Source organism: Pezoporus flaviventris, unplaced genomic scaffold, assembly GCF_033815535.1.
Source record: "Pezoporus flaviventris isolate CSIRO_AGI_PZ_B2104156 unplaced genomic scaffold, CSIRO_AGI_Pfla_v1 ptg000045l, whole genome shotgun sequence".
NCBI lineage: Eukaryota > Metazoa > Chordata > Aves > Psittaciformes > Psittacidae > Pezoporus > Pezoporus flaviventris.
The window spans coordinates 11,568,736-11,581,744 of record NW_026892593.1 but is presented as its reverse complement, the minus strand read 5'-3'; the positions used below and the strand labels follow the sequence as shown (position 1 = coordinate 11,581,744).

The window sequence follows — 13,009 nt, the reverse complement described above, 5'->3', positions numbered from 1 at the left end:
TTTTTCCCCAATACACTAATTTTTCGCAGCTGGAGCCAGCTGGTTGTCCAGGCAGTTTCATTTCAAAGCAAAACCATACAAGATCAACTTTCTGTTGCTGGTCACACATAGCCGCTCCAGAGACTTTTAATCCAAACTGGATACATGTACACAAAGAAAGCAGGAAAATTAAAACCAGATTTACAATCAGGATGAATTTTATATTCCATATTTTGTACTACACAGAGCTACACCACCAAATAATCTGTTACGGATATCTCTTTTAGCATTGCATCTTTCTGTGACAGGGATTTCTAAGAAATGATTGCTATTTTCAAAATTGAGGAGGCAACTACACTGTCTGGAGAGAAGTGATCTTGCCAGAAATCAATGCCTAGGACAATCAAACATATAATTAAACATACTTTTGGGCGCCGCAACCACTAGAAAGTGACTGGTTAAGATATTCAGGCTGCCAAATAAAAGAAAAGGCAAAATATCTGAAACAGAAATTTCTGTTCCTCTGTGCAAGAAACTTGAAATTAAATTATCTTCATTACTCAGAATAGCAGTTGTTTAGTTCCATTCAGCCTATTAATTAATATTACACTTCTGTACAAATTGTAAAGTGGCACAGAACTGATGCAAACCAGGCATGGGCAACCAGTTGTATTTCTGTTGAATTAATCATGATAAGGAGTTTATGAGGCCTTCACACACATTATGCCTGGTATGGGAATACAGCCACTGGAGAGCCTATTCAGCATAAACCCAGAACACTGAGGACAGACTTCTTGACTGAGCATATAGCCTTGCAGAGCAATACTATCATAAAGTGACCTATGCTGTGTCAGCATGTTATTATCTTTCAGATAACCACTAGAAGTCATACACTTTCAAACACACTCCTAGAAGTCATAAAGTGACCAAGCTACAGCTTCACTTCCCTACAGATATTAAAAATTAGTCTCAAGAATATAATTCTGATAACTCCTAATTCAGTAAGTAAATAAACATTAACATGAGGCTTAATGAAACTCTTGGCCATTCTTGTAAGATAAGGTTTCATAAAGGCTGTGGCTCAGTCAGGAGACAACAGGAAAAAACCTGGGTCCACCGAGCTACCATGAGAAGTAGAAATCACCGTGATACACATCACAATAAACAGTGAAAAACTTTGTCTGTTCACATACAGCACAAACTTTAAGATATGTTAAAACCATCATCTACCTATGTTCTCAGCATTAAGTATGCTAGTTCAGTCAACTACATCATAACTGCACTGACAGTAGGGAAGATCAGAATAGAAAATGAAGCTTTTTGAGATTTAACTAGGTTGGAACTGGTGAAGAACATCACCACAGGGGGATATAAGGGTGGCAGACACCAGCAAATTAACTTGGGAAGTGCTGACAGATAAACTATACAGAATTAAAAGCTTAAGTGAACAGAAGCTGTTTCCTTGCTGAAAAAGAAGGACAGAAAGAGGGAAAATAAATAAATAAACTGTCTAGAGTAACAAGTTTATTTGGGACACAAACAGCCTGCACTGCTTCACTTTCCAGCAAGTTACACCACCCCTATGAACGGAAGAAGTTCCTAGACTTCCTATAATGAAAACAAGCAAAAAACGAAAATCTGTGAAGAAAGAACAGTTATCATCTGACAACTGTTGACGGAAACAATTGACCAAATTGGTTCTATAACTCCAGCTACCAAGAGAAAATTAATGTCATGACCCAAACTATTTTAAAAGCATTTCTCTTCAGGTGTTAAGGAATACACAACTGCTAATTATTAAAGAATTTTCAGCATTCTCTGAACTTTGCAGTTTGCTCTCTATTTCACAATTTCATTTAACACTACTTTTTGAGAGCCTGAGCCAATGAATGTTTATAGATGAATCACAAATGTGTTAATCGTTAATCTCTGTCCCAATGTCATTCATTTACACTCAATTTTGAAGCATGATTTTGTAATCCAGAGCTGTCATCCCAGCGCATTAAGAAGAAAGGAATCACCATAGAAATCCCCATCCTCTGCATTTGACATCAAGACATGTTGGGAAGGCAGACCATTTCTTTTTAAACAAGGAAAAAGAATGCAGTTTTAACAAAACAGATGTAACTTTTAAAGATACCTACGAAGAAACAAATATTGAAGCTATATACTGAAATTCGTTACCAGAAAGGTAACTAAGGTCAGAATTCACTATGTCATATACCTACATTTCCTTGTAACTATCTGATGGATTCTTAAATCACTACAGAACAAGGGTTTAAAAAAAAACATTGCAGGTATATATAAACAATACCCGGAATGAAAGGAACTCCCATTATAAGGGAACAGGGTTAAATCCAGCATGACTGTTCTGGTATCTGTAATTGTGACAGGTTACTTAAGGAACTCAGCAGTAATGCTAGAACCCCTGGATTGCTTTTACATGTTGCAGCCCACCCTTCAGGGGACCAGGGTTTTCTGAGGTTGTTGCCAGTGAACTTTGCAGAGGTAGGCAGTAAATACATCAGGGCATTCATATGTCAGTCTGGGGACTAATTCAGTATTCCAAATTCAATCTTACTACTCATTGTCTCAGCCTTATTTTAAACGTATCCTTCACAAAACATCAAATTATACTTTATTTACTAAGGAAAAAGAGGGAGTGGTCTGAATTTAGGTTCAGAACACTGTGGTTCTTTCATTAGAAGCGGTGTTAACAGCAGCAGCTCCCTAGCAGCTCCATTAGAAAATGGAACAACGGACTGTAGCACAAACTTTGCCTCATTTCCCAACAGGAAACAACACTAACAGTTCAAATTACCCACTAGAAGCTGCCAGCGAAAGGAACTGTTCTGCAACTTCTAGGGAATACCGAAGGAAGCTGCGAAATGTGAACGAACACATGAAGATAAAAGACCACAAATAAAAACACTTTCAGACCTCTGACAGGAAACTCCCAGTGCTTCAAGGAAGAATGCCGATAAACAAACCACAGCCAAACGAAAGTCCGGGAACAAATCTGCATACACTAGATGTGGTGTGAAGGGTTGGCATTTTTGTAATTTACCGGCAGCAGCGTTACTATAAAACGTGACGAGTAACACGCCCGGTTTCGTAACAGTTTTGCAAGAGGGTGCCTTAAACACGCTGAGAAAGGGTTGCTCCGGATGGGAGTTTTCCCCGTCCCCACCGCGCCACTTGGGACAGCTCCAGAAGTTAAATACCCGCTGGAAGGAGTTCAATACCCGCTCGGCGCACGGCAAGGCGGCTCCCGCGCCCTCTGCCAGCTTCCCCCCATGCCGGCAGCAGGGACCAGCCCGCAGCCGCTCCTCCCCCGGCGGCACCCCGGCCGGTGCGCGGTAGCGGGCGGGCAGCAGAGCCCAAACTGCTCCCAGAGTCTTCCCGAAGCAGGGTATTTACAACTTCCCCGCGCTGGGCAGCTCTCCCAGGGGCTGGGCGCAGCGCCCCGGACAGCGTTGGGTTGTGGAGGGAAACCCCGCGCCCGGACGCTGCCCCACGCCCCTGACAACTCCCGCCCGGGGGTCCCCAGCCCCGGCACACGGCGGGCCCGGCCTCGCCTGTCTCCTCTCCCTCCGACGCCCCGGGGCGAGCGGGCAGCGCTCCCCTGAGCCGCCGCAGTACCTGCAGGACACGGAGAGCTCCACCTTGGTGGCCGGGATGCTGGAGCTGAGCACGTTAAAATCCCCCACGGACGCCATGTTCGGAAACCCACCACTTCTACCCGACGCCGGCTGCCCCCCGGCCTTCTCCAGCGCGAACATGGGGCAACACTGGAGGCAGGCGGGGACGGGAGGAGAGGAGGCCGGCCGGCGGAGAGGGAGGGCAGGAGGCGGTGCCAAGCGGCCCCGCACGGCGCGGAGCGGCACTCGCACAGCCCGGGAGCTGCCCCCGCCGCCTGAAGCGGGAGAGGGGCGGTGACGTCACCGCGAGCGGGGGCCGCGCGTGACTGCCCCAGCGCGAGGCGCCCGACGGCCGGTGGTCGGGGTGGGTGGTCGGGCCGGGGACCCCAGCGGTACCGCGGCGGCAGCCACCCCACATCGTGTGGGGCGGGGAAAGGCGCCGGTAGGAGCCAGCCCGCGGGGCGGACCGAGCGCCTTCTCTCCCGCGCCTCCACGGTGGTTTTCCCCTCGGCCCCTGCAGAGAAACTCCCGTGTCGTCCGTCGTCCCTCGTTCCCCCACCCCCCCCCCCCGGAGGCTGTCCGGGGAACCCCCTCCTGTCCCGGCTGAGTGAGCTGAGCGACAGAGTACCCCGAGCTTCGCCCTGGAGCCGGCGGCTGTGGAGCCGGCCGGTACCGTGCCAACTTCACCGCCCCGCGCCGTCCGCGGCGAGGCGGACCCGCTCCTTCGGGCCAGCGAGGGAGGCGCAGCCCAGTAGCCAGCGCCAGGGGCGCGGCGGGCCAGGGCCGGCGGGCGGGCCCCTCGCCGCCAGGGGGCGCAGCGGGAGCAGGGCGCCTGGCGAGGGGCGCTCAGCGCAGCGAGGTTGTGAAAGGCACCGAGACGGTTATTGGTGCCGATTGCTCCTGTAAAGAGAACGGTAATTGTGATTGCAAGAGGGTTGAGGGAACAGCTGTGGGCTTACCGTAGTCATTACATGCGTCGACACGTTGAAAACTGGGAATTTCACTTGCTCCCGCTTGCGCTCCCCCTTTTTTTAAAGACCTGATCCAATCTATGCTGAATCTGTTCAGGATAGTTCACAATAATCGTAACAGTCCCGTCATCTCATCTCTCGTGTTTAATTTGTAACCATCATCATGGCATCTAAGTAGCCCCCCATATTCATGTCTCATCAGAGCAATTTGATGGGAGATGGAAGTGCTAACGTCCCCAAGTCACAGGTGGGAAGGTGAGAAGCAAGCAAATTAAATGCCATTGTCTGTACTCCCACAGGATGCAGGACAGGTCAAAGATCATAGGATATAAGCCCAAATCCTGTACAGAAGTCCTCTGCTCCTCTGGCTGCTATGGTTTTATGTGTAAAAATAAAAACACATATTATGTTTGTTTCTAAAAGGCAAATGTGGCTGTAACCCCACTAACATTCATAAAATCACAGAATGGTTTGGATTGGAAGGGACCTTGAAGATCATCCAGTTCCAGCCGAGCATACAGTTGGCTTTCTGGGCTGCAGGCACACACTGCTGGGTCATATTCAACTTTCTGTCAACCAACACCCCCAAGTCCTTCTCCACAGGGCTGCTTTCAGCCCATTCTCTGCCCAGCCTGTATTTCTGCTTGGGATTCCCCCGACCCAGGTGCAGGACCTTCTGTATCACTGTCTATGAGTTATATCATACCTTATCAGAATACATTAATTTTGGATTTAATTTCTAGATTCTCGTTGGTGTAATTCAAATTTGATGCATGATGTTCATCAAAATAATGATGGACAGAGAAAATGAATGTTGATACCTCATTAGATCCCAGTCAACAGATTAAGCCGTGGAAATACAGAAGGCAGCAGCACAGTCTTATGTACAGGATGTATACTCCCTGTGCACAGCACGTATCTGAAATGTAACTTCCGTGGCAGAAACTCAGGGAAGATACAACAGATTTTTATTTAGAACCTTCTGACTTCACACCCTCCTTCTAATCAGGAAGTTATCACCTGAACTCTCCTTTCTTTCTTTTCCTTCTCTTTCACAGTTGTTGCATACAAAGCAATTTATAATAAGGTATCACCAAAGCATTTCTTCTTAAGCCAGCAGCCAAGAAGCCACGTACCTTCACAAGTATTCTAGGTGTGTCTGCAGGCAGCCAACCCTCAGCTGAAATTGCTAAAAATAACAAAGTCAAATTTAGTTCACTATTATCTTTGTCAAAACAGTAGTGTGAAAGGATGGGTGAAGGACCACTGGTGTCTTGGGAGGCTTATGCTGAGTACAGATAGGGTTCCAGATGACTAAAATTGGTTTTATGATAAAAATTATAACTCTTTTTTAGCATTATAATACTGTTCATCTACTGTAAAAATCTAAACATAATCATAGAATCATAGAATCAGTGGATTTCACAGGGCATGACATGGGTAACTTTAAAGGCATCAGTAGTTATAACAATAACATATTGCTATATATTATGTAACTTTATAATAATGATAGACATAGAATCATAGAATAGTTAGGGTTTGAAAGGACCTTAAGATCATCCAGTTCCACCCCCCCTGCCATGGGCAGGGACACCTCACACTAAACCGTATCACCCAAGGCTCTGTCCAACATGGCCTTGAACACCGCCAGGGATGGAGCATTCACAACCTCCCTGGGCAACCCATTCCAGTGCCTCACCACCCTTACAGTAAAGAACTTCCTCCTTATATCCAATATAAACTTCCCCTGTTTAAGTTTTAACCTGTTACCCCTTGTCCTATCACTGCAGTCCCTGATGAAGAGTCCCTGGTATGGGTAACTTAAAAGTATAGCATTGTAAGTGTGATATGTTCATATATTCTTTCCTACTAATGCACTTTAGATCACTGCTTTGGGTCAGGCAGGGGGTTGATTGGATCATTTTTATATTAGCTGATCTTAATGCTTTATTCTGCTTAGAAAAATTAAATAGTTGGTTATCGGTGATTTCATAAATAGAGCATCCTATGAAAAAAAAAACAGTTAAGGAAATTCAAGGCTTCAGTGTTGCTGGGGAGATACCCATCTTCTCTCATGATTATAAAGGCACAGCTATTTTGTCTTCTAATGTTCCAGCTTAGAATAATTACACAGCTTTCAAGCACTGAGAGTGATTTATATGGGAAAGAGAGAAAATAAAAAAAACTAAGCCGAGGGCTAGTTGAAAGATATGCAACAATGGGGCTATGTACACATTATAACTCCAGAGAGGCACCTTATATTTACTCATTCTTAAATGGCACTGAGGCATGGGGACTGGAACAACACCTAAGTATTAGGACAGTATCTGGAACTTACATATGAAATATCTATCAGGCTGCAGTGCAAAAGAACCATCAGGGCTGTGTGTTGTATATGCTATACTGACATTTGAATGCAATCACTGAGTCTGTGACAATTTTGCATCAGAAAGCAGGACATATTTTCCTCTGTTTCTTTTGTGATTGTTACTTTATTATTGTCAGCAGTTGCTAATTATCAGATATCTACATAACTGGTTTCAATATGTGCAACCTAATTTAAGGAATGAGGGATATACTTGCAGTAATTACAGAATAAACTATGAACAAACTACAGATTCCAGAATAGCTGTAATGTGTAACGCTGAGTGATTGCTTTAAAACATCACTGTTTCCAGGTTTCAGCAGTATAATTGAACTCGAATGCCACAGGATGCGAACATTGATTACTCCCTTCCACCCCCTCAGCTTTCTGCCTCGTAGATCATTATTAGACATCTCAAGAAAAGTTTTATGAGTCAATCTTTGCACTCCTAAAAAACCCCAACCGCACACACAAAACTAACACAGACTAATCTGTAGGAAGTTAAGAAACTGGAAATGGCAGTTGTTCTTCTATAGATGTGAAAGAATTTGTGGATGAGTATAGTCGAGAGCTTTGAAGTGAGATTCGGTGTTACTGGAACAAAACAACTGCTACTATAAGCCAATACCATTTTCATGACAACTAAAATACTACTTACTAAGTCTGAATCTGTGATGAACATACCATATTCCTTGGTTCCTCCTCAAATACTTGTTGGGTAATTCCCTTAATTAACGTCCAGCAAACACCAGCTTTTCATCCTGGCTGCTGTCAAACTTTTTCTTCCAAGACCCTGAAGGATGGAATGAACTTAGCCATTACTTGGTCCTTGCTGGTAGCTGAACAGAGCACTGAAACAATGCCAATATCCTAATACACACTGCAGTTTGAGAGTTGTGTCTTTCTTTCCTGTTTTTGATTACTATACTTGGCTTCCTTTTTCTTCACTACTGCTAATTGCTTTAATCCATTTACCAAAGACATAGCTTTTGCTAGTGCATTTGCAACCATCAGCACCACCATCATTACTGGAACCATTATCAAGCACAGTGAGTGAATCCAGACCATACGCTTTAAAAGCCATCAGTAATACAACAAGCTGAAGGATATGTTCAGTGCCTTTATTCCCCTAGTATGTATTATCTCCTATAACTCCATGATTTCATAATCCGCTTTGAAAACACAAATGGGTTGAGCTCTATTTTTGTGATAGTAAAGTCTAAAGGAGATGTCTGACTCAGAGGTTAGACATAAAGAAGAAATCTCCACTCCTTCAAGATTTTCACTTTAAATACTAGTTTTTCAAGGGTTTACGTCTGCAGTCTCGCAAGTGTCAAGGAGAATACATTCTTCCATAAGAAGTATCTAGGCCTGTGTTTCAAAGCCTTTGAAATCTATCCTTACTGTCTGCAGGAGAAAAGATCACCTTGTCACCATGGCATGAGCATGAGGAAGTTAGTGAGTCATCAGTGCAGAGACAGCTAACAATTTCACCATTTCTCTATCACGACGAGTTAGTGATGCACTTGTTTGTGTACCTCTTCACTGATTCCATGTAGAATAAAATCACAAAGTATAAATACTATTTCCCCTCTCCAAAGACACAAAGAATAGTTATTCAACAAATACTCTTATCTCACTATATTACACTTACTGGTTATGTTATCTGTCAACACACCTTTAGCTCTAAAGTTTCCTGCATTATTTCAGGCTTTCTTCTAGTTTGATCCAGGCCAGAAGAAACAGATCATCATCAGCACAACCATAAGGCTACTTCCTTCCACATGCTTAGGAAAGAATTCTTCCTTAGCATCAGAGCAGCCATTCCAGGCTAAATATCACAAGTTCCAGGCACAGTTTGTTCAAGAAGTCTTCAAAATGGCAAAGACCCCTGAAGTGCTCTCAGGGTCATCCAGGATGTCATCCAATCCATTTCATGTCTTAACACTTAGTACTGCACAGTAAGGTCTCTACATCTATGAGTGGAGGAATTTTAGATCTACTGAACACTTTTTCTGGCTCTTATCTCTACAGTAAAGCCTGTTACATGGATTGCAAGTTCTAAAAATGTGACTTGGGAGTATTTTGAGTACAAGGTTTTAGCAGTTAACTAATTCAGATTGCAGTTCAGATTTCATTTGAAAGGACAAAGAATCAAAAGTGGTGAGATCCTTATACATCTTCAGCTGAGCCATGGGCCAGACTGATTTAATTTCTGGACAGGTTGCCTGAAAAATGTAAGGATGCATTTATAGCCATTTTTCTAGAAAGACAACTAATGACTAGCTCATGGCACCAGACATTTTCAGGTGCTGCTGAAGTAGAAGTGTTTAATATGGCAGCAAGGGTGGTGATAAAAAGATTGTCTGCATATAGTTTATCTCAAAAAGTCTGCATAACAATGTTCTCTTCAATGAGCATAAGATCAGACAGCCCCAAAATGAAACTTCAATATATTCATCAGAAGATCAGCTGAGTATTTTAATTTCAGAAGAGGAAATATACTTCTTCCTCTTCAATCACTTCCCATGTTTTTGCACTACTCTTGATGATTGGAATTACTGTTTTCTGTCCTTCCCTGCCATGCCTGTATCACCTCTAGGCCTTTCATATTTCTAAGAAATATCAGTCGATTTGCAGAAAATATGTGAGTGTTACAAATCACTTTGTAATAATGTGTTTCACAGTTTCTTTCTCTGCCTAATCTCTACCCACATCTTCTCCCTCAGCCTGTTTCCAGAGTGTTCCTAAAATCTCTACCACTGTTAGCAACACGTCTTTGGAGGCAAAGTGTTCATGTGTAAAATTTGCTTTGTGAATTAGCAAATGCAGAAACAATTAGCACGCTTGGCCTCCACAGCTAGTAGTTATGTTCTACAGTTATTTTATTTCAACTGGAATCAAACTCAGTTCTTTTAGGAAAAAAAACATTTGCAGCAGTTCTGAAGCCAAGAGCAGCAAAACCCAAACAGCTATATTTGAGCCATCCCTCTCCATTAATGAAGTTGTGCCTTTTGTAACTCATGAACAAGACTTCATGTTATTTCCTAATAATATAGGGGAAACATCAGCTCACACAGTTTCAGAAGAATTCTGAAGAATTCAGTGTCTCTGCCAAAATAGGCACAGATTTAATCTCTGAGAGTAGGGTCTGGGACAGATTCCATCAGGGAGCACCAATTGGTGGTCTGTTATCTACCCTTAGTTATTCAGACAAATGTGAGGGTAAATGGGAGTGAGGATGATAACCTGGACTGGTCTGGGTAAGTGTTGGATACACTGCCTGTCAATAGTCACACACTTGACCTCACAGAAATATATATTCTGGATATGTCAGGTTCACAGATTAGCTTCCCAGAAAGATCCCAATGGAGCCAGGGTAACACTATATATTCTAAATAGCCAGCAAGAAGCAAACCCTAACATTTCTGTCAATTGCTTTGTAACAGTTTCTTTCACAACTTTCTCAGTGTAAGCTGAGATAGTGGAATTTTAGAAAACCTGTCACCATCTGTGCCCATACCGTGTCTGTTGCTTCATCATTTTGGAAAAAAAAAAAAAAAAAGTGGTAGGTGCTTTTGTATTCCTTCAAGGATAAATGGAATCCCAGCATGTTGCCAGGTGCCTGTCATGTACTATGTGAAGCTCTGTCCCAAATTTATTTTGAAAGCTGGTTTTGATTTTACGTTAATTAATTTATTCACTTCCTCATTCTTTTTTTTTTTCTTTTTTTTTTTTTTCCTCCAAGATTACACTTATTTTGTTGAAGAAACCAGAAAATGCCCTTTGGACATAAAGAAAATATGCTCTACTTTCATAGAGGAAAAACTTCATGGCTTCTTAAGGTTCTCTGTCATATTTGTTAACCCACTGTTAGACATGGTCTAGTGTGAGGTGTCCCTGCCCATGGCAGGGGAGTTGGAAGTAGGTGATCTTAAGGTCCTTTCAAACCCTGACTATTCTATGATTGTATGAACCAAAAAGTGCAAGCCTTTCCCACGGAATGGGGTCCTGGAATATTGTCTGGATTCTGGGAAGAGAAGAAATTGTGTCTGGAAGGATTTGTGAAATCGTGAGAGGATATAAAACACTCTGTTTTCCAGCTGAAAGACTTTCTGAGTGGGTAACAGACCCTACCAGTACCATCTGTGTTGTGATGTGATTTGGCTTCTGCAATTGATTTTATGTCTCAACCTACAAGGATTTCAACAGTAACTGAAATACTAGGAACACTATTAAAAACCTCCACCCCCACAATTATCAATCACTATTCCTCAATAGGAGCTTTAAGGTCAGATGCTCAGTCTGTCAAAGCAAACTTTAATCCATTAAATCACTCTTGCTTTCATCTCCAGGAAAGGCCTCCAGCACTAAGATCTTTCTCTTCAGATACTAAAAGAAAGTTTATCATTTTAGAGTAAATGTAATTTTCTGAGCCACTCCACATGGTTGGGCTCTGCAGAGCCCATAGTTCACTCCCAGCACCAGGCTTCTGGGCAGGGAAGGAGCTGTGTAGTGGTCTGGGTTGCTCTGCTCCTTGGTGCGAGGTGAAAACCTGGCCACTCGAGATCTTTGCACCAAAAGTATGGTCCTTGTGCACAAGATGTGTTGAAGAATTGCAGTTCCTGTGGGGCAAAGTCTTCTTTTTCTGTGCATTTACCATTAAGGAAGCTACAAAGTGAATACACTAACTCTCAAGAGAAGCTGATTTTAACCACTTGTGACTCATTTAACCTATGAGCTAAATTTTCCAACTTTACAGCACTTACTTTGATTGCATTTTATAATGACAGTTATAGTCTCAGTTAGCAAACATTAATTTATGATATGGGTTGATTTAATGTTATTAATGAACTATCAAAAAGGCAGTCTGACTTTTAGTAGTGACATTTAGCAACACACTAAAATACCTAGAGAAGAAATGAGAACTTCAGAGTTGTTTCACTTTCTTTCACAGAAACAGAAAAAGACTTCAGATGGGAAAGTGAATTTAAAAAGAATATTTCTTCTTTTTTCCATTCTCACTTATTCCATCTTTCATGACTTTTAATTTTATAATATTTTCCATGACATTAGAATAACTTCAAGCAGTTGAGAGCATGTGGATTGTCTTTCAGGAACACTGTCCATCAGATTTTCCTCATTTCATGGTGACATTTAAGCAATTAGGGTTTTAATGAGGCTGAAAATTTGAAGCCCAAATAATGTAATGAGTTTGACTGTCTTCCAGAATGACTGTGGCACTAATGCAGGAATGCATTTAACCATATGCTTGAACACATAACTGTGTTGTTGGGCAGCAGCAGTCTGCCTGACTGAAGTGAGGTGTAACCCCACATTTAACATCAGCCGAGTTTAGAGGATCTATTGTACTATTTCTTTACCTGTGGGAAAAGTACCAGTACGGTATTTCTGTTTTCTCACATGTCACATGCAGCTGTCTCAATGTACTTATTCATATCCACAAATTATTCAAATGAGACCTGATCCATCTAAGTGGTATTTCCACTTTTAAAATACCATTTCTTTGTGGCACAATGTATCTCAAACAGGAGGTAAATTAGATTTTGTTGCTTAACAGGATATGAAAGATTAAACTGCATCAGTACCATAGACTGAGCTGTGCTGATGGCTGTCAGGACTTCTAATTCTGTATCTGTGATAAATGAGAGCCTTTTGTTTCCTCTTCTTTAGAGAAAGGTCTTGCATTCTGAGGAAATATTTTTCTTCCCCTAAAGTGACTTCATACGCGTTATTTATCCAATTGTGGAATAAACATTTATCCTCAAAAATAAAGAGCTAATTTGCTTGGGGCAGCTGCCAGATACCAGCAGCAAACTTTCCAGAGTCACAGTAGTAAGAATTCTATGAAAATTATCCTGCTATTTAGGTAACCATAGCACAGTTGTGTTAAAGTGCTGCCAGTGCAACAGGCATTTGTCAAAGCTGAGAAAGTAACTTCATGAACACTTTGTTCTTTGTTGTGGGAAAAAAAGCCCAACAAGCCACAAAAACACCCAAAACAAAACCAAAAACAAAACACACCACCAAAA

General features: G+C 42.4%; 1 protein-coding gene across 3 annotated transcripts in view; it reads right to left on the bottom strand.

The window, feature by feature from the left end:
• The window catches only part of CPNE8 (copine 8), a 91,321-nt gene extending 87,367 nt beyond the window's left edge, over positions 1 to 3,954 (bottom strand). Inside the window, exon 1 of one of the 3 annotated variants that reach the window (XM_061467490.1) lies at positions 3,622 to 3,954. In XM_061467490.1, coding sequence (XP_061323474.1) covers positions 3,622 to 3,761 — 140 coding nt within the window. In that variant the 5' untranslated portion in view covers positions 3,762 to 3,954. The remainder of the gene's footprint in view (positions 1 to 3,621) is intronic. The other 2 variants (XM_061467489.1, XM_061467488.1) reach the window with 2 other exon arrangements.
• Between the last annotated feature and the right edge of the window lie 9,055 nt (positions 3,955 to 13,009).